Source organism: Capra hircus (genome assembly GCF_001704415.2).
Source record: "Capra hircus breed San Clemente chromosome X unlocalized genomic scaffold, ASM170441v1, whole genome shotgun sequence".
Classification (NCBI taxonomy): domain Eukaryota; kingdom Metazoa; phylum Chordata; class Mammalia; order Artiodactyla; family Bovidae; genus Capra; species Capra hircus.
The window spans coordinates 47,870,845-47,897,364 of NW_017189516.1; the positions used below are offsets into that span (position 1 = coordinate 47,870,845).

Here is a 26,520-nt window from a genome sequence, read left to right on the forward strand (position 1 = left end):
AATTTAGGTGAGAGAACACTGGCTAAACCAGCTTCCTACTAATTAAAGAAAAGGCACTTAGTTTCTGCTTGGCCAGATTTTTTTTTTTTTTTGTCTGTGAAATGGAGCTATCACTGTTCACAATGCAGGCTGTTTTTCAGATCACCTATTCGTAGAGCCCTGGGATGGCTGGGGAAGAGAGGAGGTGGAGATGCACAGTTAAAAAGTCGTGTCACCCATATGCCTATTTACCTAAACTGAGGGGGGCTGTGAGCACCAACTTGGATTTGTTCTCGAGCAGCTTCTGGTCTGTAGGAATTGCACCTCACCTAGAAGAAAAAACATCCCAATGATTATGCTTTCATTTCAATCACACATTGTCTACTGCCTTAACTGCTTCAAATCACACGAAGAGTAATTTGAGACTCGATGGATGACAAGCTGTTTTAATAGATCAGATAAACCTTCATCAGTACTAACATCTATTATTCCAATCCTCAGAGTAGGTTTTATCACTGTGAATACTTTCACTATTTGAGTAAATTAAGACAGGTTTCCAGACAAATGCTTTAAATGAAGAGAATAACATGTGTGTCCAGGAATCAACCAATGTATTCATTCAATTAACATAATGTTTGGAATAGCCGTTATCAAATTTAACCATATTCATTTGAATCAGTAAAATGAATCACTCATCCATTACTGAGTATGGTCATAAGCGGGAAGGATTTTGCACCCTGGGTGCCTTGTTTGCTTCATCTTAGTTCAGTCCTTGGATAGGAGGACACTGTCCCATCCCCTTTGAAGTTAGGCATGGCTATATGGTCACTTGCTCTCACCAATGAAATGTGAGCAGAAGTGACATATGTCACTTCCTTGGGGAAGCTTTAAAAATCTGGCAGAACTTTTAAGAGTATTAAAAACAATTTAGGATGCTACATTAAAGGCCAGTGCACATTTCCTCCCTACTCCTTCCCTATTCCTGTAGTAACCATGGAAGCACCTGCAAGATAAAGACTCCAAAACCCAGGTCCTGAGTAGTAACTATGAGCAGAGGCCCACTGCTGACCCATGTTACACATGGAACATGAACAAGAAGAAAACTTTTCCTTGCACTGCTTATTCATGTACCATAACCTACTTAATCCTGATTTGAAGTGTATCTTGAAATATGATATAGCTTGAAGTATGAATAGAACCAGGACACATGAATATGATGGGGGGAATTCCAAGTGGAGGAAAAAATGGAAACAAAGACATATTTGAGAGGAAAGAAAACAAGACATTCAGCTTGGCTAGACTGAGTGGTGCATAGTGGGCAGCAATGGGAGACCAGGGAAGGGCGAGGATGGGGCCAGATTTCTGGCCTGAGCAAGTCCTGAGCAAGAGGCTACCATATTTAGGTTAACGTATTGCTAATCTTGTTTTACAATACTTGAATATTGTTAATGAGCATGAAGGTGATTAAAAATATATTTTCAAAAGATTTACCTGGCAGGGGCACAGGAGTAGGAAGAAATGAGAGACTAGTTCGAAGATTATTTATGGGCCCCAGGAAGGATCTCCATGAATGTCCACTGAATGAGAAGCAATGAGAAGAAAGAAGGAGGATAAGAACATCTAAGGAAAAACTGACAGAAACTACGGGGATAGAGGCAGCAGCAAAGGTGATACGATGCTACTGCTTTTGGAGAAGATAAACCATCTGTGGTTTATCCAAAGTGGTTCTGAATTTGACTCTAAAGATGTTTCTGTAATGGGAGTACTTAACTTCCTCAGAAGCTAGCTAAGGTGAAGTTGTTTCTCACAATCAATTCCACCTCACTTTTTCTAATGTTATTTCTTCTTGCATTATTATATAGTACTGTCTTTGCTTCATATATCATTTAAGAGATTTCTAAAAACACATTTTTGTTCTTACCGTTTTCCTAGTACCTTCTCAGGAGACAAAATAATTTTCCTCCTTATGAGCAGACTTATTTCAGTGCACAAAAGGTTGAAAATCTCATTCTGCCAGTAGGGAAAAGCTCTAAGAGAAATTTCTCATTAGTAATATAAAATCACTTGCCATTTTTCTTCTTAATCTCTTTAAAGTAAGTCATCTATAGTTTGGAATTTTATTTGGAGACATTTCAAAACTGACTAATATCAGTTAGTTTACTTCATCTACTAAGATGGAACTTAAGTAAGTAAGTAAGAACCTAAACAAGAACTGACGGACCTTGTACTTTGTCCTCTAGAGCATGGGACAGCAAACATTTTCTGTAAAGGGACAGATAATAAATATTTTAGGCTTTACAGCCTAAAACTGTAGCACAAAAACAGCCATAGACAATATGTAAAAACCATGGCTGTTTTCCAATACAAAACAGACAGCAGGCAACATATGGCCCATGGGTCCTAGTTTGCCAATCCCTGCTCCAGAAAGTTCTATCTATATTTGCATGTTTATTTTGGATATCTGACCCAGTACTGACCCAAAAGAAAGTCTCCTTAATTGAATTGTGTTAACCTCATCCTTTTCAAGCAATTTGTCTAAAAACGTCAAGTATCTTCAATATACCCAGCTTCTTTGTTGGATGCTATAGAGATAAATAAGAAGTGTATGAAGATACACAAGCTAGATGAAGATACACAAGCTATGAAGATAAAAATCTTCAACATTTTGATAACAAGGTAACTGCATAGTAAAGAAGATAAGTGCAAAGGAGTTGGAGATGTTTTTTTAATGAGAACTGGAATCCATAGGGAAGTTTGTGGAAGATGTGGAAGAGGTAAAACTTGACATGGATCCTAAATGGTAAAGATGGAATTGAATAATCTGAGGGGGAGAAGTACAAAGAGGGTCACTTTGCAGAAGGCAAATCTAAAGCAAAACCAGAGACAATGATGAGCATGACATTGTAGAGTGGAAGTGAGGACACCTGCCCAGCTAAGGGTGAGTCTGGTGGAGCTATGGGGATTTAGAGCTGGTTGGGTAGAGTTGTATAAGACTGAGGAGAACTCTGAAAGGCATTTGGTCTCAATGTGGTAGGCACCTGGGAGCCACTGCAGTTCTTTCAGCAGGTCGGCTATGAAATAAAAATGGTATTTCAGTGGCATGTAAGACAGACAGTGGTGGAAAGAAGCCAAATCAGGAAAACATGCCATAAGGCTGTTGGGATAATTCAAAGCAGAAGAGATGGAGGCTTAGTCTACAGATGACAAGACAGGGTAATGGGGAGAAAGAGAGGCTGAATCTGAAGAACAGTGAATGGGATGAAACATCAGCTTTTGAGACACGTGCCATATAAATGAGGATCCTGATCCTGAAGTCGCTCAGTTGTGTCCAACTCTTTGCGACCCGTGGACTGTAGCCCACCAAGCTCCTCCGTCCATGGGATTCTCCAGGCAAGAATACTGGAGTGGGTTGCCATTTCCTTCTCCATAAATGAAGACAGATCAATCAAATAAGACCTAAGAGTCCAGGTTCTCTAACCAGGAAGACCCAAAGGCTGACGGTGAGGGTATGTTGATAGAAGTCGGAAAACTAGAAAGAGTCACTTTGTTGTTGATTACACTTTTGCTGATGTCAGGTTGATAAATGATCATTTATTTAAGTGTCATGTCAGCTTTAAGAGATAACAAAACCCAGACAGATGAGAATCCTTTAACTGGAGTCAACTGAAGAAGACATGGAAATTAATAAGCTTGCTGCTAAGTCACTTCAGTCGTGTCCGACTCTGTGCGACCCCGTAGACGGCAGCCCACCAGGCCCCTCTATCCCTGGGATTCTCCAGGCAAGAACACTGGAGTGGGTTGCCATTTCCTTCTCCAATGCAGGAAAGTGAAAAGTGAAAGTGAAGTCGCTCAGTCCTGTCCGACTCTTAGTGACCCCATGGACTGCAGCCTACCAGGCTCCTCCATCCATGGGATTTTCCAGGCAAGAGTACTGGAGTGGGGTGCCACTGCCTTCTCCAATTAATGAGCTTACTGAGGAGTGAATGAAAAGACTTAAGAACAAAAGATTGTATTGAGGAAAACCTCTGTCTAGTTTTGAGCATTACAGATACAGATTTGCCTACTGTGAGGCCATGCATCAGGAACTTCATCAACCCAACCCAGACTTGTTTGAAAATGAGGCCTACATATTTGTGACATAAACTAGGGCAATAACAAACAACAACTGGCACTTGCATCATTGGCCAGATACTCGAACTCAGAATTGTGCCTTATTTAGGGCACATCTTCTTTCAGTTTCTGCTCAGAGAGCCCATTAAACTCACAAAAGGGTGATATGACTCTCACCTTTGCTGCTGTTGTTTGCAGCTCTAGTACTCCACGTGTTCATTTGGCAGTTGGGAACATAGACTTGAGGGACCCGCAGGTTGAGAGTGGTGGGATCAAGTCAGCAAATGAGGTGAAGGAGGAGAAATGCAGGAAACGACAGAGCCGAGAAAGACTCTAGAGAATGAGTCACTAGAAATGGTTACAAATAGTATCAAATACATTAAGAAGTCAGGATATACTAAAGAAATATCAAGTGACTCACCACAGGGCTGGTAACTCACTTGATAAAAACACCAATAAGCCTCGATTCAATCAGTTAATTAATTATATCCCATAGAACAGGAAGAACATGAAATTTATCCAGACAATAAGCAGCAAGATATAATTTCAGCTAAAATCAAAAGTTATATCATTAAACTTTTGTTCCAGACCTTTGACCCAGGAAGCAAGCCAAAGTCCCACATTTTATCTCTGAGGCCCCTTCCTCAGTCTTACTCACGTGAGCATAACTCATGAAGAAAAGCTGGTTGTTGGTGAATTCAATGCCTGGTAGGAGAGGCTCCTCAACTCCCTGCCTCTTATCGTTTATCCATTTTCTGTAAGCCTGGGGAGAGAAGTAGAGGAGGTGACCCTCTGCAATAATGGCTTTCCTCTTTCCTCCTCCAGTACAGATATTAACTATATCCTCCCCCACGTGCAAAATGTATCCTGTCAAGCCTTCCTTTAAGAAAACCAACATCTGGAAATGCAAGTCAATGGTGTGTTGCTTAACAGTGAGATGGGTTCATCTGCAAAAAGACCGTTCACTCAACAGATACCAAAGCAGCTGGGCCAAAGTGGGCACATGTTAAGTAACATCCTTTCCTCCCCCCGCAAAACAGCTATTCTTTCTATTCCTACCAGGGAACAAATAAATCTAACACAATGGCAAGCCCTATGGAAATAAATCTTGGGGCCAATCTATCAGCAAATTTATTTATTTTGCCAGGTAAGAGAGAAAACTATAATCTTCAATCACCATCATTTTATAAACTAAAGTATATTTTAATTAGAATTAGAGGAAGAATATAACCTCAGAATAACAGCTTGCTCTTGCCACTGAATACATACAGCTTTATGAATACCTTTCTACATCATCCTTATGTGTTTTGCTTAACCACGGAGCAGGGGATAAGGAAAACATTATTATGGACTCCTACCTGGCCCACTATATGTGAAACACTAGCCTCTGACTGTAATTTAGAAGCTTAGTATTTTAAGAGAAAATTGTAAGGAAGGTTGCATAGAGTATACTCAAAGAAACTACGAACCTAGCCCCAAGAAGATTTCTGTGGCATGTTTTAGGACTACACTAAAAGTATCCTCTGAAAAATATCTTTTAACTACATGATTCTTAATAACAAATATTACTGTTAGGGTGACTTTATTCTCCAAAAAGGAAAAGGAAAGAAATGCAGCTCTACTCATATAACAGAATATAACAGTCAGTGGGGAAATATAATTCAATTTACGGAAATTCACAGAATTTATAGAAATCTAACTCCTCAAGAAAATGCCTGTAGTGTAAACTGAGGTGCACCCAAGTGGTTTTTTATAGCTTAATTTGTAAAATCACAGCAAACATTGCAGTGCATACCCTAAAAGCTTGTCGCAGCCCTCCATTATCGGCAATATTTTCTCCCAGTGTCCTCTTCCCCTTCACCTAACAGAAAGAAAAAGAAAAAATAAGAGTGTTTCACAGCCAACCATCATTCAGCAAGAGGCATAAATATGATAGCAAGAAAACAGTGCCGTATTTTAAGGAGAAAATTGCATTCAATACATCAGAGGTAGTCATAACATATTATGAGATGGCAAACGAACCCCAGCAAGGTGCTCCTGAATATAATTTCTATTTTATTATGCTACACATTTCTTTCTCACCCATCTCTCTATTCTCACCAATTTAGCCAGCTCCAACAAAATGTTAACATATTCTGAGTGACTCTGGTTTAATGGGGACAAAATAGAAATGTCAACATACAGATTATTTTCTCTGATTAACTCACATAATTTGAGTATTCTTTTTAGTGAGCTTGTTTCCAAAAATCTACTATCCATACAGGAATAAGGTTTTAACACAAACCACTACCATTTTACCTTCAGCAATTTTCATGAAAAATTAAGAAGAGGATAGTTCTCACGGGGAACAAAAATCCAATAGAAGAAGTGCAGACCACAAGGTCAAGGTCTGCAACATGTATGACAACCAGCCAAGCACAAGGAAGAAATTCTTCCAAACACTTGAAGATTATTTCTTAAACCCTTAAATAGGCTAGAACAAAAAGTATTCTAAACCAAGACAGCCACAAGCCAAACTCCAACCTCCTGCTTGTTTTTGCCCTGGGTTTTACATTTTTCAATGGTTTGGAAGAACACAGAAAGAAGGATAATGTCTCGTGGCATGTGAAAATTATACAAAGTTCAAACTTCGGTGTCTATAGCTCAATTTCTACAGGAACACAGGCACGTTCATTCAAGTGCATATTGTCTGTGGCTGTTTGCTTCCTACAGTGGCAGAGTTGAGTAGTTGCAACAGACCTTGCAACTCACAAAACCAAAGTTATTTACTGTCCGGCCTTTGACAAAGAGAGTTTGCCAATCCCCGTATCAGAGACAAAATAATGCCCTATAATAATAAAGATATCTATGTTCGAATCCCTAGAACCTGTGAAAAGATGACTTTCTGCAGCAAAAGGCACATTTAAAATATCATTACATTAAGGATCTTGAGATGGAGACATTAGCCTACATTATCCAGGAGAGTCCAGTGTAATTAACTACAAGGGTCTATACAAATGGAGGAAAAGGAAGTTAGGAGAGGGAGTGTGTCAGGGTGATGCCATGTGATGAGACCTGACCAATCATTGCTGGCTTTGAAGAAGAAAGGGAGCAGGAGCCAAAGAATGTGGGCAGCCTCTAAAAGCTAGAAAAGACAAGGCAAAAGATTCTCTCCTAAAGCAGCCCTGCGGACACCTTGACTTGAGCTCACTGAGACCTGAGTCAGAAATACAGAACTGCAAAATAATACATTTGTGCTGCTTCAAGTCACTAAGTTTGTCGTGATTTGAGATAGCAGCAACGGGAGACTAATACACATAGTTCTGAATTTTCAAGCTACAGATCTTACCAACTCCTTATTTTTAAGATAGTCCAGTCACCTGGGTATCAGGAAATACCCATGAATAAGAACAAATCTTCAGAAAACACTCATCTCTGTAAGCACCCAGGATCCTCCTAGCTTCAGTCCCCCAAAGTTAGCACTCCTGCTTTGCCTAGCGTCTTTCTTTTACTACAGTCCTATGAGGCAAGTGCTGTTATCACCACCCTTTACTTAACCAATGAGGAATCTAAGGCTGAGAGTGTGCGTCACAGGTGTCACCTGGTGTTGCACCAGATCCCCTGTCCCACCAGGACTGTGAACCCATCCCGGCAACTGCTACAGGCTGAGGAAGATTAAGCTTAGCTTAGGGGAATCCAGTCCCCTGGAGCTTGCTGGGAGATGATATCAGTTACCTCTCAGTGTGCAGTGAGAACAGTCCAGCCCCTCATCCCAGGCTGAACAATTTCTACAATGCAACTCATGCTCCAGAATCCTCTAAGGGATGAGACTGAGGCTAAAATTCTGAAACCAGCATGTTTTCCTCGTCACCTTACAGGTTTCTCCTGAAACTACTTCTGTGGCTGACTCCTTTATCTAAGAAACCCCTTCTCAGGCTCTGTTCTAATGGACCTGACCTAAGAGGGATGCAGTGAATTCACATTTCACAGGGATTCGGACTCAAGTAATCTCTGCCCAGAGCCTTTGCTCAGACGGTAACATCTGCCTGCAATGCAGGAGACCCAGGTTCGATTCCTGGGTTGGGAAGATCCCCTGGAGAAGGAAATGGCAATCCACTCCAGCATTCTTGCCTGGAAAATCCCATGGATGGAGGAGCCTGGTGGGCTACAGTCCACAGGGTCGCAAAGAGTTGGACACGACTGAGCAACTTCACTTTCACTTCACTTTATGTTACCTTCTCAAGTCTTAACTCCTTTCGACCCTACTGCTTCTGTTTCTTAACCACTCGTGCTCAAACTGAATCTCCTTCCTTGTTCCTCTAAGCTTTTCTTTTAGAGGTCTGAGGAGTAGTTTTACCCTTCAGGCTCCTCCCACTCTTGACCACCTCAGTAAACCATTCGGCCTCAAGGATGCCTCTCAGAACTCATCGGCTGCTAACAGCTCGTTTCTCTGATGCTCCACTGGAGCTCCCCCCCAGTCCACAGCAAAGAATAACTCAGGCACAGAGGACTGGGCTCCACAGATGAAGCTAGAAAAATACAGCATGGCCCTTTATATCCACAAAGGAAGCCATCGCTTCTCCTCAGGGAATGAGAGCGAAGCCGTTTTCTGATGGTTGAATGGATTTATGCTGAGACAGGCATGCCCTTTCTAGCGTCCTTGTTGCAAAGGTACACATTTGTCAGAATTCAGTTTCGGTATCTGACACTTTGGCCAAAATGGATGTTGTACAACAGTCCCCACCCAACTCATCACCCAGGTTTCAAATGATGTAAAATAAGAGAATGATATGGGAAGACCAGGGGTTTTGGAGTCATACCAATGTAAGCTCTAATGTAGATTCTACCATGGGTTTTAATCTCTTTGAGCCTCAGTTTCCTCATATGTAAAATAACCTAGTAATATGAACACCTCTCAAACCATTATGAGGATGAAATTCGTTCCAAGTGTAAAGTCTAATTTCCATGCCTGTATATAATTATCACCAGGAAATGTGTATTCCCTTCCTCCAAGAAAATTGCTCTTCTATTGCTTTTTTTTTTTTTTTAAGCCACTATTGTTTGTTCTCCCCTGGGATGGTGTACCTACGAGTATGTCACAAAGTATTAGGAATATTAAGCGTAATTCATTGAGTACTTATTGCATAGCAGGCATTGGGCTGGTGCTTTACGTTACCTCAGTTATTTAATTCTTATGACAAGCTAATAAAGAGTTAAAAAATAGTTACCCATTTCACAGATGAAGTCTCTGAGACACTGGAATGTTAAATAACTTGCCTAAGTTCAAAAAAACTTACAATCTGCGATTGGTTGAACCAAAATATGGACCTGTGTCTGACTCTAGAATCCTTCCCCTATGCTTTTCTTTTTTTTTTTTTAATTTCAAGAATACTTTGCTAGTTTTCTAGATGGATTTTCACCATGTGATAACCCCGAATTGAAAACAGAAACACAAAAGTATCTGTTTTAGGTCTTCCCATGACATTGCTGTAGACATTTTAAAAATACATGGGCAGAGAAATGGCTTTCCAGGGCACTGATGGAGGAGCTAGAGATATAGACTCAAGGATACAGACGGTGCTTTCATGTCCCAGATAAGGAGTGCTCTCCCTTGTGCTGTACATAGATCAAGAACCAGCAGAACCAACTCAGTGTTTAGAAACATTCCCTGTAAAAGTGCATGGATTTTTTACCTGACTTCTTCTGGAGTGGTGAAATATAGCTCAGCAGACTAGACTTGAGGCATAGTGAGGTTTCAGGTGCTCTTCCAGCCCCAGGAAGTTATTGGGTAGTGGACATGCTTGACTGATGGACCAAGAGACTCTAGGGAAACCCTGTGTACATACATCCATCTACCCTGGTTTTGTGGGGTCTCCTGATTTTCTTAGGTGCTGTGCCCTTGACTAGACAAATTAGGAGCCCAAAGTTTTCACAGTGTTTTAGAGGATCTTCATGCAGACCCATAACCTACCAACAATTCTTCATTATTGGTCTCATTGTCAAATATAGTGAGAGAAATCTGTGTCATAATTATGAAAGCAGGGACAGAAAATGCAACTGGAAAACTACAAGGAAAAAAAAAACTAATAGTGGTAGAAGGGAATGGAAGCTAACCTGATCAAACCAGCAAAGTAAGAAAAGGGAAAAGAAGTAATAAACAATGTATAGGAGATAAACTATACAGAGAAAACTGTAAAAATCGTATTTGAAAGCCTGAAACAAAAACCAAACAGATGGAAAGATATACCACATACTTGAACAACAGGACTATGACAGAAATGCCAATTACATGCATTTAATGTGATTTAACTTAGAATCTTGGGCTTCCCAGGTGGTGCTAGTAGTAAAGAAGACATATGCCAATGGAGGAGATACAAGAAACGTGGGTTTGATCCTTGGGTCAGGAAGATCCCCTGGGAGGAGGACATGGCAACCCACTCCAGTATTTTTGTTTGGAGAATCCCATGGACAGAGGAGACTGGCGGGCTGCAGTCCATGGGGTCACCAAGAGTCAGACACACAACTAAAGCAACTTAGCATGCACACACACAACTTAGAATCATAATGGGATTTTCTTGGGGAGTGGGTAAAGAGTGGGTAAAAGGATCCTGGAATTTATACAGAGGTATATTTGCCTGAGAATGGCCAACCATATAAAAGAACAGTGAGGGAGAGCTTGTATTGGCAGATACCAGAAAAATCCATACAGCCACAGTAAAAATGCACTGGTACAGAAATCAACAAGTAGATCAGTGGACTAGAATATATAAACCAGAAATTTATCTCAGTATATACGAGATTCTAATATTTCACAAATATTCAATTCAGTAAGAAAAAACATATTTTAGTCAGTGATACTGGATCAATTTATCCTTTTGGAAGAAGATAAAAGTGAACTTTCATATTAAACTCCATAGCAAAATAAGTTTCACATGCATGAATATTTAAATGCAAAATGACAAAACAATTAAAAAAAAATCCTTCCCAGTAAAGCTGCTGCTGCTACTGCTAAGTTGCTTCAGTCGTGTCCGACTCTGTCCGGCCCCACAGTCGGCAGCCCACCAGGCTCCCCCATCCCTGGGATTCCCCAGGCAAGAAACTGGAGAGGGTTGCCATTTCTTTCTCCAATACATGAAAGTGAAAAGTGAAAGTGAAGTCGCTCAGTCATGTCCGACTCTTAGCGACCCCATGGACTGCTGCCCACCAGGCTCCTCCGTCCATGGGATTCTCCAGGCAAGAGCACTGGAGTGGGGTGCCATTGCCTTCTCCATCCCATTAAAGCTAGGAGATTTCATATATGATATAGAATGGAAATATATAAAAAAGAGGTATCTTTTGACTCTATGGAAATATTTAAATTTTGTTTGTCAAAAAATACCATATACAAAGTACAATGGATGAGAAATATATTGAGGGGGAAATACTATAATATAAATGACATAAAATTTTAACATCTATAATATTTTTAAAGTTCTCATAAATTGACAAGGAAATAATACATAAATGTTTCTCCACACATCACTGGTACCAATGTGAAATATTATAACTTCTTAGGAACAGTAGGAAACTATCCTATAGGGAAAAAAAAAAGAATATATACATAATAAGAGTATTTAGTGCCACAGTATTTATTATGGAGAAATAATTGGAGACACAGTGTAACCCCTCAACAAGACATTAGTCAGTTGTGTTAGACTAGGGGTCCCCAACCTCCGGGATCTAATGCCTGATGATCTGAGGTGAAGCTGATGTAATAATAGAAACAAAGTATACAATAAATGTAATGCACATGAATCACCCCAAAACCACATCCCCCACCCCATCCAAAGAAAAACTGTCTACCTTGATACTAGTCCCTCATGCCAAAAAGGCTGGATACCGCTGTGTTAAGAGTACATTCACACCATGGACTTTTAGGCAGCCACTGAAAACAATGAAGTAAAGGCAGGTGTTTGGTGTACACACATGTGTATGCGTGTGTGTGTTTATCTCTATGTGAGCCTGGGGAAAAGTGTATCAGGTTATTGAGATGGATTATAGGTGGGGAAGATAAAAGCAATGAGAGGGAAAGGGAAAGGCAGTAGAGGTAAAGACAAAAAAGGAAAGGAACAATATTTCACGTAGAAAAAGCATATATAAAATCAAATTTGTGTCTTTATAAGAATGCATATAAGTATATATAAGAGAAAATCAATATTTTAAAAGTTTTTTTTTTCTCTTGCTCAAACTTCTTTATCTAAGAGCTCTTAACCAATTCAGAGTTATTAATTCAAATTGTGGCATGTCAATGAGAGTTTGCTGTATGGCTCAGGAAACTCAAACAGGGGCTCTGTATCAACCTAGAGGGGTGGGATGGGGAGGGAGATGGGAGGGAGGTTCAAAAGGGAGGGGATATATGTATAGCTACGGCTGATTCATGCTGAGGTTTCACAGAAAAGAGCAAAATTCTGTAAGGCAATTATCCTTCAATAAAAAACAGACAAATTTAAAAATTAAAACAAAATTGTGGCATGTGTGCTCAGCCGTGTCCAACTCTTTGAGAGCCCATGGACTGTAGCCCACCAGGCTCCTCTGTCCATGGAATTCTCCAGGCAAGAATACTGCAGTGGGTTGCCATGCCCTCTTTAAACTGGTGATTTTTTTTTCAATGAATTAAAGCTAAGCAGTAGTTTGGAAAGAAATCTTTCTAATGATACAGAGTTTAGATTTTTGAGAATTTTATTATTTATCTTTGCTGCACAGTTTTCTGTACTAATCTGAAGCTAGGAGAACAGACTAATGTTTAGGCCTATAATTCTCAAACTGTAACTTCTATCAGAATCACCAGAGGGCTTATGAAAAGACAAAACGCTTGACTACCAGGCCCCACCCTCCCACCTACCCCTACACCCCCACTCCCCAACTCCAAGATTCTGAGTCAGTAGGTCTGAATTAAGACTAAAGAATTCGTGTTCCTGACAAGTTCCCCAGGGAGTCTGACACTGTTGACCTGGGAAATATATTTTGAGTATCAGTGGTCGAAAGCAAGCTAGTGTCTACATGAGGAAAAATGACTCACAACATGTCCCCTTCACTGCAGTTGTACTCACATTTAAGCCAGCTTTCTTCCAATAATAGTTGCTATACTGGTTAATCATGCACTTTGTTTTTTCCTTAAACTTTTCTTCTGAATCCATAGACCACCAAGGATCCAGGTTTCCATTTTTATCATATTTTCGACCTGGCCAAAAGGAAAGTTAAAATATATTCGCATTATTTATGGAAGCAAATAAATTTCTTCATCTTCCCTTTCCTTCACTTCAGCAAGCCTTGAAAACACAGTCCCAGTATCAGGGACCACTCCTGGAAGCACTTCCTGCTTTCTCTCCAGTGTCACAGGTTAATTAATTGTAAAAAGTGAGGAGAAGAGAAAAAGGTCTGAGGAAGTTCTGTACTTCTAAGCAACCAGGATACTTTAAGGTTTATCAACTTATGGCATGTACCATTCTTGACCAATCTCAGATTGTTTCTACCTGCGCTGACCCCAAATATTCTCTAAATTATGAAATGAAATGGCTGCCTTCAGAAAGCCCATGGAAGGAGTCAAAGCACCACTGCTTGTGAAATTCCAAATGATCCATAGGAACAGCCTCGGTGAGTCACTCACACCCTGAGACCACAGCCCCTGACTCAGCGCTAAAAGGATCGTGTTTCCTCCAAGTTGCCAGCAGCCAAGAGACATATAAAACCTCTCTTATGAATCATTCCACAGCCATCAGTGTAGACGGAAGGCCCATCTGTCCTGCTCTGACAAGGAAGGTTGCTCTAAAAAGAGAACTTGGAACAAGAATGGAAATCTCCAAGACACAATGGAAATAAAGATGAGTTATACATGCTTTTTTGCTACAGGTTCCTTGTTCATTTTCCCTGCATCCCTCAAAAACAACAACAACAACTCTGAGTGTATCTGGAATCTCCTATACTCAAGGTTGTTATTGGTTTAAATTTAATTACACAGAGAACTTCTCACTGAGCTTAGAAGAAAGTCCCCAAAGCAAAGGTGTTGGGGAAAATGACCCAGAGCTCTTCAGCAAGGCTGCATGCCACTACCACCCCAATCCCCCACCCCTGGAGGGCTCCAAGTCACTGTCCTTGACCTGCTAACCAAGAGATCATTGAATAGTTACTGTGCAATGCACTCTTCTAAGTATTGGTTACAGAATGAAATGCCATCTTTAGATTCTGTCCAAAAGGCTGCCAGAAGATTCTGAAGGAGACCTATACTGAAGTTTCCCAGGGAAAAAAGAGCCTAGAACCAAGAGACCACTACTGGCTTTTGTTTCTTAGCTAAGACTCTCCTCTCAGATAACCCAAATGCAGCTCAGGGGATTCAGGTGACTCCCAGGCAGCTACATTTCAACAGGGAGGGGTGGCAAGGGAAGCAAAAAAACTCCAGTGATTAAGGAAAGGCTGCTGGGAGTAGAGAATTATCCAGAAGGAGAGGAACCAAAAGGATCTCTGGCCCTGTGGTAGACATCCAGGAAAGGATGTTGGAGATCTCACAGATATGGAAGAAAGAGGTCCCTCTAAACAGTGTTGCCTTGAGCTAGGCAGTTCCTGAGTCTGCCCTGTATATCACTGTGTGCCAGGCTTGCTCTGTCCATGGAAGTCTCCAGCAAGAATACTGGAGTGGGTTGCCATTTCCTTCTCCAGGCAATCTTCCCAACCCAGGGATCGAACCCACATCTCCTGCTTGGCAGGTGGATTCTTTAACACTGAGCCACCTGGTAAGCCCAAAGGAGAAAGGAGTTCTGATGTAAAATGATGACTTTCAAAGGGCAATCGTTTGTTTAGTTTGGGCAATACTCTGCTCTTTTAGCTTATATGTCATCAAGATACATACCATACTCTATATTATGCATTATCAGGAAAACATAGCCTTTCTAAAAGAAATTCTGAATACATGACAGCATGGAGGAAAACAGAGATTAAACACTGCATAAACCTTGAAATAGTGTAAAGGAATCAGTTAGCCAAGTTTCAAGAATCCTAACTGACTGAGTCCTAACTCGGTAGCATGTAGAATCATCTTCAGAGCTCACACCTCTGGGGAGAGCATCTCAAAATCCTGAATAAAGAAAGGAAGAGAAGCTATAAAGTCATTCCTATAACTACTGTGGCAGCTACAGCAATTCAGATCTAAATGCAAAACTAATTTCACTGAAATTACAAGGTCTGCTTTAATTCTACCCCATCTCCAACAGGAACAATTATTTATTTATTGCAAGCTAATACAACAAGACATGGGGGGAAGTTTTCAATCAGCAATTATACTGCTTTGGATAATCTTCAATCTAAGATGATGCCACTCTCCAAAGATAATAACAACAATTAACATGCATATCATCAACATGACCATAAAAGCATCAGCTTATACATTGAATCGGTACTTACCATTATTATCAAATCCATGTGTAAATTCATGTCCAACAATTACTCCTATAGCACCATAACTCAGAGATCTATGGCATAAATATATAAATGAGTTAAAATTATAAGCATGAATGTCAGAGCATAATTCTTTATTTTTTTTTCAATGAAAAGCCAAGACAATCTGTTTTCTACTAACCACATCCACAAAACTGTAATAAAAAAAATAAACACATCCTTGTCATTGAAGTAGACAAAGAAACTATAATTTCTAATGGTGTTACTATGAGCATATATGAGCCTTATTTTCTACCCAGTGAAATCAGGGATACAAAAGTGATGGTTTCTAAAGTCCCTTTCAGCCCTGAGGCTTCTGTGGGTATATACACACTCTAACTGCAGTTTATATTTATAAACACCCAAAGCAGTAGCAGGTTTTGAAAAGATCCTGTCAGTAAACATATTGTTTATTTTTCAGCTGTGAACCTGTTGAAAAATCACTATAGACTTAGAAGTTAAATTGTTTTCCAAATGTAGACATAAAACAGGAATAGAACAGAGATTAAAAGGGATCACCCTGGTTTCAAAGGTAGTCACATTCCTCTGCTTCTGTGACAGACAAATTCACAGGTGGACAGCAGACTATGAAGCCTGAACCAGATTTGGAAAAGGTGTTAGAGTATTTCTGTTCACCTACAAAGGCGACCGCTGACAATTCCACACACCCTGAATGTGTGTGCCCCTCCTCCTACCAAGAGATAATCTATTTCCTTCCCCCCTTGAAACTGGATGGGCCTTGGGACTTGCTGTGGCCACCAGAATTCAGTGCAAGGGGCCAGGTGTGACTTCTGGGCTGAGGCCTTACAGCTTCCATTTTCGTGCCCTCTTGGAAGTCAGTTGCAGTGTAAAGAAGTTGGAGTAAGGAGCTGGAGATGCCAAGTGAAGCAAGTGAGGGATGCCAAACATTGAGAGACATCTAAAGGACGAGAGAAGCCCAGCCATTCGAGCCAGCCCAACCAAGGCACCAGACATGTGAGTGAAGTCATCTTAGATCCCATGGCCCCAGTCGAGTTGCTCAGCCAATACTATACAGAGCAGAAATAAGCTGTCTTGACTGGAGTACTGCCCCAACTGCAGAATCATGAGCTAACAGTGGTGGCACTTTGTTACATAGCAATAGGTAACTAAAAGAGAACACATAAATGATGTATCAGGAAATCAGTAAGGGGGTTTCCCTATGTATATGTCTAGGATTTTCTCTTTCAACTAAAAGTTCTCTGAAGACAAAACCCTTATCTACTTGATTGCTGCTAAATTCTCTGGATTTAGGACATGGTAAATGAGTAACAATGATTTAACTAACTGATTAACTTGACCATTTCTTGCAAGTGACAGATCAATATGTTCCTTATTTTAGTCATTCAATGTGCACATGAGGATTATAGACAACTTTAAATCCTTGTTATAAGGATTCTTCCTGAGATTTGTAATTACACAAAAATATTTCACTTGATTCCTGACATGCAACATCAAAATCACCCAGCACTAGATAGGACCTATAAGTGGAAGGAACAAGAAATTTGAAGCAACATGCTATTACAGGACATAATGATCCTTAACATGCTAATTCCTTGTCACAACTATACCCAAGGAAGTGCTGCAAGATTTAATTTTTCCCCTTGGTGGCAATTCCTTCCTTTGTTATTTCTTTCCTGCAAGGTAATTTGCATTTGAAAAAAAAATGCTTTCCTACTGTTTTTCCATCATGGCAAACCTTCATTAAAGAAGTGAGAGTAAAATGATGCATTTCAATCATAGAGCTATGAGAGCAGGGTGGGACAAACTTGTAATTCTACATAGAGCTAATTTTTGCAGCAGTACCCCTCACTATGCAGCCTGTAACATTTCATTTTTCTAGGCCTCTTAGCTCCAAGAATAGTATTCAGTCCTCTATAAGCCTCAGTCAATGCTGTTGACTGGATGAATTTAAGGGATGAACCATGGGGGCTTATAGCAGCTGCTCTGCAATAAATGTCCCTTAAGAGGGACTGCTCCAAAGAGCTTCCTATTCACAAAGGGTAATAGAGAATTCAGAAAATGATTGAATCATTGTAAGTTTCAATTCTCAGTTACATAATCACAATCCTTTGGACAAGAGACAAAAAGTAAAAAGTAATTTTAGATGACTAAGCCTGACAATGATAATGCTTCATAACACTAAATTTGCATCTTTCATTTTATCAATGGACATTATTTAAATTAGCATGTCATAAAAATAAATAAATAAATAAATTCGTATGCCTTTTAAAATGTGACTGGCTGGCCAGAAACAAGAAGACTCCTGCAGAGAAAATCTAGCCTTCCAAAAATAAAATGGAAAAGATGACAATTTGTCCACCTACTCAGTTTCTCTTTTGTTCTTACCACCCAACGGGTTTCACATATGCACAGGATTTGCTGTCAACAACAAAGCAACTGTGATCTCACTCTGTCATCAAGCAAAGGCTACTCTATGCCTGGTGTGGAAATTCATAAAAATCTCAGAGTTACAAGCAGCTTTAAGGTCATCTAGTTCAATTCCTTAGCAGAGGCATAGTTTCCCTCTACAAAAAAAACCCATTCAAATGGTCCTAAGAGTTCTCTTCTTAGGTGTGTCCAATAACCAGGAGCTCATCCCCTTCTGAGGCGGCCCATTCCCTCTTTGAGTAGTTCTAGATAAAACAGCGCTCCCTAAAGCTGACCTGGAATCTCTCTCCTATCTATTGGTCTGGTGGAGTGGTACAGGTGTTCTAGCTGAATACCCTCTGACCTCCCTAAATTTACTAAATAATTTTGCCATCCTAACTTTCTTTCAAAAACATGAAGATGCTTACGAGGTTATCCCTCAAATACCCTCTTCTCAAGTTCTTTCAACTCTTTCTCTTCACTAATGAATTCGAGGCCAGTGATTTCCAAAACATAGAAAAAAGTGAGATTAGGAACTCTGAATTAAACACATTTAGATAGATTTTTCTTGCAGAACTTCTTGGGAATTTCTATGCTGCTAAGTACTGTGATTCTCCAAAAGAAATGGTAGGGAAGGAATATTCACCTCCATTATTACTCCATGGGACACACACTTTGGAATATGCTGTCCTAGGCCATTTAAAATCCTGATTTTTTTCTCTGGAAACAATTCAGCTTGTTGATATCACCACAATTAGACACAACACCCATGAGGGGGCTAAGCTGACCAGTGTGAGGAGAGAGAATACCCACTCATTGGATCTGGAGGAGATCCATTTAAAAGAGATGGATATATGGGAACCCATCTCACTACACTGTGATTCCCGTCTCAACAGCATCACCATATTTCTAATGCTAAATGTCCAAAAGATGCTTAATAATTATTGAATGGGTATCTTAACAGAGGATGGATGGCTTCAGTGCAAAACACAGAATCCGTAGAAAAAAAATAAAAATCTCTCTCTAGCTCAGCATAAAGGTGAACATCAGCATTTCCTAAGTTTCTATGATTTTGACTTTTATATCAGAAAATCATCTCATGGACACGATAAACAAATTCACTGATCAATAAATTCAAACTCCAACCTGACTATGTCCAAGTGTCCAGGCATATAACCACAATAACAGAAGGTCAGTTTAACTGCTAATGATAAGCAACATCAAAAATTCTAGGACCCTCTTTAGACCCTCTTAGCAAATATTTAGTCTGTCTTTAACTTTATGGAAATATATATAAATTTCTAATCTTAACAATACAAAAAAATTGATTACAAATATCTGAACACTGATTAAAACTCTCTGAACACTGATGAAAACTGCCGACAAAGGTCTGTCTAGTCAAAACTATGGTTTTTCCAGTAGTCACGTATGGATTGTGAGAGTTGAACCATAAAGCAAGCTGAGTGCAGAAGAATTGATGCTCTTGAACTGTAGTGTTGGAGAAGACTATTGCTGCTGCTGCTGCTGCTGCTAAGTTGCTTCAGTTGTGTCCGACTCTGTGCGACCCCACAGACAGCAGCCCACCAGGCTCCCCCGTCCCTGGGATTCTCCAGGCAAGAACACTGGAGTGGGTTGCCATTTCCTTCTCCAATGCATGTAAGTGAAAAGCGAAAGTGAAGTTGCTCAGTCATGTCTGACTCTTAGCGACCACATGGACTGCAGCCTACCAGGCTCCTCTGTCCATGGGATTGTCCAGGCAAGAGTACTGGAGTGGGCTGCCATTGCCTTCTCTGGAAGACTACTGAGAGTCTTTTGAACTGCAAGGAGATCAAACCAGTCAATCCTAAAGGAAATCAGTCCTGAATATTCATTGGAAGGACTGATGCTGAAGCTGAAGCTCCAATACTTTGGCCACCTGATGCAAAGAACTGACTCACTAGAAAAGATCCTGATGCCGGAAAAGACTGAAGGCAGGAGGAGAAAGGGATGACAGAGGACGAGATGGTTCAATGGCATCACTGACTCGATGGACATGAGGTTGAACAAGCTCCAGGAGTTGGTGATGGACAGGGAGGCCTGGCGTGCTGCAGTCCATGGGGTCGCAAAAAGTTGGACACGACTGAGCAACTGAACTAAACTGATGAAAACTATACGGCTGAAACCTGGGATGATATGAATGGATTTTATCCATACAAACTGGTCAATTTTATTTATGCTAATGACAGTGCTTCCCTATTGTAGGCTTTATCGATGCCTGATCCTGTCCCTGGGCACTCACCATTTTTAAGCACACCAATCTGACAGCTTCCAGCTGCCAGCACCTGAAACTAGTTGCCTGAGGGCTTTCTCTGGCCACCAGAGCCCTCTAGGCTTATGCAGGGCAATGCCAGCGAGTTAAAACACCCCGCGGCAGCCTTCAATCAGTTGTAGAAAGTGAGTTGGAAGACAAATACCCCAGTTCCCTTGCCCCTGAGATGAAATTGTGCTGAAGCTTATTGTACAATTTTCCAGCAGAAATGAATTCAAGTTGCCCACAGTAATAACTGGCTTAAAAAAAATAAAAAAAGTCAAGGAGAATTTTCCTGGTGGTCCACTGGTTAAGAATCCACCTGCCAATGCAGGGCACATAGGTTTGATCCCTGATCCAGGAAGATCCCCACATGCTTCAGAGCAACTAAGCCCATGTGCCACAACTGCTGAAGCCCGTGCGCCTAGAGCCGGTGCTCCACAACAAGAGAAGCCACCACAGCGAGAAGCCTGTGCACCACAACTAGAGAGCAGCTCCTGGTCTCTGCCACTAGAGAAAGCCCTCCTGAAGCAACGTGGAGCCAGAGCAGCCACAAATAAATAAGTTTTTAAGTGGAGCAGAAGGCACATAAGGAGAGCCAGAATGAGATGTGATTATGAATGAATAGTCAGAGTAATGCAACTTTGCTAGTTTGGAAGATGGAGGAAGAGCGCCATGAGCCAAGGAATGTGGGCCACCTCCAGAAGCTAGAAAAGGCAAGGAAACAGACTCCTCCCTATAGCTTCCAGAAAGAAATGCTGCCCTAACAACATCTTGTGTTTAGCACAGAGAGACCCAGGTTGGAGTTCTGACCTATAGAACTGTAACCTAATAAATTTACACTGTTTTAAGCCACTTCATTGGTGATAACTCATTATGATCATCACAGAAAATTCATCTGACACAGTTAATTGGTTTCCTTCCTTCCCTGTCCCACTTCCTCACTGCCCTGGTGGATTTCCTGGTGTCGCCTCTGAGAAGAACTACTTGCACTTGAATCCTTGTTACAGAATCTGCTTCTGGGAAAGCCCAAATAACAACATTGCCACTGTATTTCTCTTATTTATACATGTATGTGATCCTATATCTTTTTAACCTACAGAATCATATTCAAATTGTCACTGATCCAAACCAAAATATAAGTGACTACTAAAATCAAGACTACATTTTTCGTGCATTAAAGCATCAGAGCAAGCAAAGGCACATAATAAAAGTGGTGATATAACTGACAATGATTATTAGAATTCCCACTATGTCTGGAAATTCTGAATTACATGAGTCTACAGTCGGTTGGTATTGACGGCCTCTAAAGTGAAATCCCTAACTCCGGACACTGTCCATTTCTGACCGGTTGTATAGCTACCCAGATTATGCTTCTAAAGACAAACTTCATTATCTCTACTTGCTCAAAAATGTCAGTATCTTCTATTGCCTAATGTCCAGGCTCCTTACTGGAATTCAGAGCACTCCAATATCAAACATCAACCTCCTTTTCCAGACTTCTTTTCTACCATTTCCCTTCAAATAACACTTGGACTCACCAAACTAGACTCTTTGCTATTCTAAAAGCAATTTTCTTCCCTTTTTTCATGTCGTTTCTTCCATTTGGAATGGGTTTAAATCCATCACCATAAACTCAAATCCCAACAGTCCTTTAAGGTTCATGTATTTCCAGTATGCATCAATACATAAGTAAACAAATGCATAACAAATGAAAGCTCCCTGTGTACAGGTTAGCTTTCTTATCCAATCATACACCCTGGTAACAAGCATCAGGAAATGGCTAACATGATGAGAATGGGGACTACCCATGCTGGGTTCCATGCCTTCTTTTGTTTGGTTTTGCTTTTGGTTTGTTTGTTTTGTTTTGTTTTTTTTTTACTTTATATTCTGTGCTCTGCCAAACATCATGTTCTTCCTTCCCTGTCAGTAACTGGTTTCTCTTATTAGTTTACTTACCGAGGATATTCTGTTCCCCAAAAGAAAGGCTTCTGGAGTTCTCCTGCTGGAAATCCTAGGAGAAAAACAAACAAACACGACTGTATGGGATATAGAGATTGATTTGATGATGAGTACCTGACTGTAGCTTTAGCCTTGGAGTTTCAAAGGCCCATCAGAAAGGTACTCCTCATGGAGCTGGGAGCCCTTGAATAGATCCAACTGCCTCTAAGATACTAATTCAACTGAGTTTGAAATCAGTGCATTCCGTCAGTTTCAAGGAAACCATTTTGTGTAGATACATTATGGGCAGTAGTTCAGGCTGCTGTGAGAGGGGTTCCTTCAGACACAGCACATGAGTCTTCCAGCTGTCTTGCAACTTCCCCTGACACAGAAAGCGTTGGCTTCATGGGTGCACAACCAGCGCAGTCACACAGGGCCCCATGCAAAAGAACCTCACATTGGATTTAACGCTCTGTTGTCACTGTCTGAAACACTTAACAACTTTATGTTTGAATGTGATTTTGGAAGTGGAGACCAAGGGGACAATAAAGCACGTTTGTGAGTAAAGGAGCCATGCACAACATTTCTGTCTACAGTTCCTATTACACTCTATTTGCACACAGCATACAAGATGCTCCCTGGAAGCACAGAACTCTGGTAGACCCACAACACATGTGAATTCAGCAAGATTCAAAGCAAGCACAAGTTAAGTATGTTACGTCTAGGACTGAATAGGCCGGGGTTCTGACAGCCACAAGAGGGCTCTTTCAACTGGAACCAGAATTTGCCTTGACCACCAAAGGCAGCAGTGGCATTCTAAGAACGTGAATAAGAATTCTGTCTTACTCCTGTTACTTCACTGCATTAGGCAACCACATACACCAAAACGATGACATAAAAGGAAAGGGAAAGACAGGACTACCCCTGGTCTCTCCCTTTCAGCCCTTCCTTATTCATCAGTATACCAAAGGTAGAGACTGTTGACAGAATGCACATGGAAGAAAAAATGAAATAAAACCTGCTGAATTAGTTTTATGCAATGTTTCCACCATCCTGACAAGAAGAAAATACATACTCATGTATAAGCTAGAAAATACAAACTATAATTCTGGTGATTCCATAGCTCAAGTAAAAGTTCTTGTATCTGTATTTGTTTTGGCATTGTACAATATAAAGATGAATGGTAAAATAATGCTGATGATTTAAATTTTTAATTTTCTTTACAACTCACAGTACTAAATAGCAGATAAAAAATACTGTGACCAGTCTACAGAATGAGAGACGAAAGCCAAAGCTTTCTGCTGCAGCCCCTTGACAGCACTTTTTCCTGCTTTCTGAAAAGGAGGTCCCTGTTTCTTCATTTGGTACCGAGCCCCACAAATTATGTAGCTGGCCCAGGGTACAGATGAGTGCGAGAAATGCCTTGCTGTGCTTTGCCACTGAAACTCACCATAAATTTTGTACCCTAGAGTGGATCCTAGAAGCTGCACTTACAAGTCATTACAACTAGGAATTGCAATGAATAGTAACAAAAAAACATTAGAAAGAGATGCTTTCTGCAACATCCCTGCCTGTTACAGGGCTACTGCTCAAGGCTCCTAGAGGCTGAAAGCTCTTTCATGAGTTCAAAGGTTTTCTCTCCCTTCTTTTCCTCTCAACAACCTGTCTACCTCCCCTCCAAGATAGGACATTATGAGTCATGAGGGCAGGAAAGCAGGTTCTTAATTTAGAAGTGAAATATTAATTTGTGCAATTCATATATATATTATTGATATTTTCTTAATAACATCAATTTTGCAATATCAGGTACAAAAACCTTATTGTACAATGGAGATGGATCCAGCCTGGAGTCTTCTTTCTGCTGCTTTCACATAATGGAAATTGCATCTGACTCTAGAGGGGTGATGTCAATTAATCTTCATAATTTCCACAGTTTCTTAAATATCCTTGGCATGTTTATATCAAAATTCCATCCTCTTTTTGGTGATTACTTTCAGTAAGTCATTCTGACTTGGAGATATATATATATATATATATATATATATATATATGCAAATATATACCACATATATATGCAAATCACAGTGTTTGTATGAAAATTCTGTCTCATATATCATCAAAAAGCAATGATCTTTGCTAATAAAACAATGATCATAGACCAATGTGATTTAATTATTAAATCATTATGGCTTTCTTGCTTGGTAAGGTGCCCAGCTGGCAGCATTTATGTCCACTGCCAACCCCTTTACAGGAAAGCATCTGACACCTGCCTGAGCCTCCTTTCTGCCGCTGTCGCTGTTAGAGGCCCCAGACTCGCCAGCCTCAGCCATCATGCTCCCCTGATCATCTGGATCTTCACAGCTTGTCAGGGCCAGGGAACCCAACACTGATCAACACAAGAATCTGATGCCCTTAGGACCGTTTAGCTGAAGTGAATGGATTAACAGTTTAAGCTGCATTTTTGGAGATGTCAACTGGCAAGAGTGACAGATCAAATTCAGCTTGCTTGGGGCTGGTGCATGGGGATGACCCAGAGAGATGTTGTGGGGAGGGAGGTGGGAGGGGGGTTCATGTTTGGGAACGCATGTAAGAATTAAAGATTTTAAAATTTAAAAAAAATAAAAAATTAAAAAAAAAATTTCAACAGGGCCAACTCAGTATCTTATCTCATAAAGTGAGTGAGTTCTATTGAGCAAAGGGAGAAGTGAAAAATAATTAAATAAATGGAAATGGGATTCTTTTTCTCTCCCTTTTTAATAGACTTTTCTTATCTTCTCTTGCATATTTATTTTATCTCCTCTTCTTCCCATTTCAGCACTGCCTTGCCACCTATTTCACACTTTTCAAGATTCTTTTTTCTGTCTGTATATTTATAGGAGACATTCCTTACAAGGTAAATTCATATGTGTGTATATGTATGTACACATACATACACATACATATATGAACACGAGAGGAGAGAGGGAGGGAGAGGGAGGAAAGAGAAATTTAACTGTTGGACTGGCAAAAATTGATCAATTTAATAATAGGTAATATTGGCCAGGGTGTAGGAAGCATGTTAGTGGGAGTATAAATTGTTGCGAGCATTTTGGAAAGCAATTTAGTCATCTCTTAAACCTTTACATGCCAGTGGTTCTCCAATTTGGCCATGCATCAGAATCACCTTATTGAAATACAGATTACTGGGCTCCACCCTTAGAGTTTCTGAGTCAGTAGGTCCAGAGAGCTGGTTAGGAATTTGCATCTCTAACAAGTTCCCCTGTGAGGCTGATGCCTGGGCAACCACACTTCAAGAACCACTGTCCAATCACTGGCTCACATGCACTGCAGAGTCATGACTAAATCCGTTTATTGCTGCATCGCCGTAACTGAGGAAAGCGCGCAACACACTAGATGCCCAACAGGAGGGGAATGTCGTGGTGATATAACCATTTTAGGGACTGCTGTGCAGCAAAGGAAGAGTCGAGAGGTAGAGCTCCATCTTCTAGCATGGGAAACACTCTACGAGATGCTACTGGCGTAAGTCAGGGCATAGATACAGACATATAAATGCCAGTGATATATTTAAAGTAACCCTCTTACCAGTTTGTGTATATGTATGAAAATTCACACTAAAGGTCTATAAAATACATATCAAGAGTGGTCACAGTAGTCATTTATCTCTTAGAGATCATTGGGATTTGGGGTGGTGGGTGGTTAATGGGGCTTTGGACATAAATGTAATGTTTTCAATATTGATTAATCAAAGGTAATCATCTGTAATTAAAATAAACTCTTTTAGACATAAACATGTGTGGGGCTTCCCTCGTGGCTCAGTGGTGAAGAATTCACCTGCCAATGCAAGATACACAGGTTCAATTCCTGATCTGGGAAGATTCGACATGCCCCGGAGCAACTAGGCCTATGGGCCACAACTATTGAGCCTGTGCTCGAGAGCCCAGGAGCCACAGCTACTAAGCCCACGTGTGCTAGAGCCTGTGCTCCACAAGAGAAGCCACGCATCTCAACTGGAGAGTAGCCCCCACTCACTGCAACTAGAGAAAAGCCCATGCAGCAAAGAAGACCTAACACAGCCAAAAAGAAAGAAATTTTTTAAAAAGAAATAAATGTATGTGTGTTACAGAAAATTCTTCCAAAGATTACCCAAAAACAGTTTATAGTCTACTCAGCTTACATGGCAGTATTTTGCTCAAACATTTGTAAATACCAGCAAATTTCTATTTCAAGCAAAAATACAGCTTGCAGTAAAATAATTTCAAACACTAAAATTCTGACCAAAAAAAAAAAAAAAAATACTGGCATTTATATGGGCTTCCCAGGTGGCGCTAGTGGTAAAGAATCCTCCTGCCAACACAGGAGACACAAGAGAC

At 40.5% G+C, this 26,520-nt stretch overlaps 1 protein-coding gene across 1 annotated transcript in view; it reads right to left on the reverse strand.

Moving 5' to 3' along the window:
* PHEX (phosphate regulating endopeptidase homolog, X-linked) overlaps positions 1 to 26,520 on the reverse strand; it is a 71,620-nt gene that overhangs the window by 5,642 nt on the left and 39,458 nt on the right. The window contains exons 4-9 of the mRNA XM_018044036.1: positions 22,169 to 22,223; positions 15,502 to 15,569; positions 13,158 to 13,288; positions 5,885 to 5,950; positions 4,748 to 4,852; positions 232 to 308 (exon numbers count right to left, since the gene is read on the reverse strand). Of these exons, the coding sequence (XP_017899525.1) occupies positions 232 to 308; positions 4,748 to 4,852; positions 5,885 to 5,950; positions 13,158 to 13,288; positions 15,502 to 15,569; positions 22,169 to 22,223 (502 nt within the window). The remainder of the gene's footprint in view (positions 1 to 231; positions 309 to 4,747; positions 4,853 to 5,884; positions 5,951 to 13,157; positions 13,289 to 15,501; positions 15,570 to 22,168; positions 22,224 to 26,520) is intronic.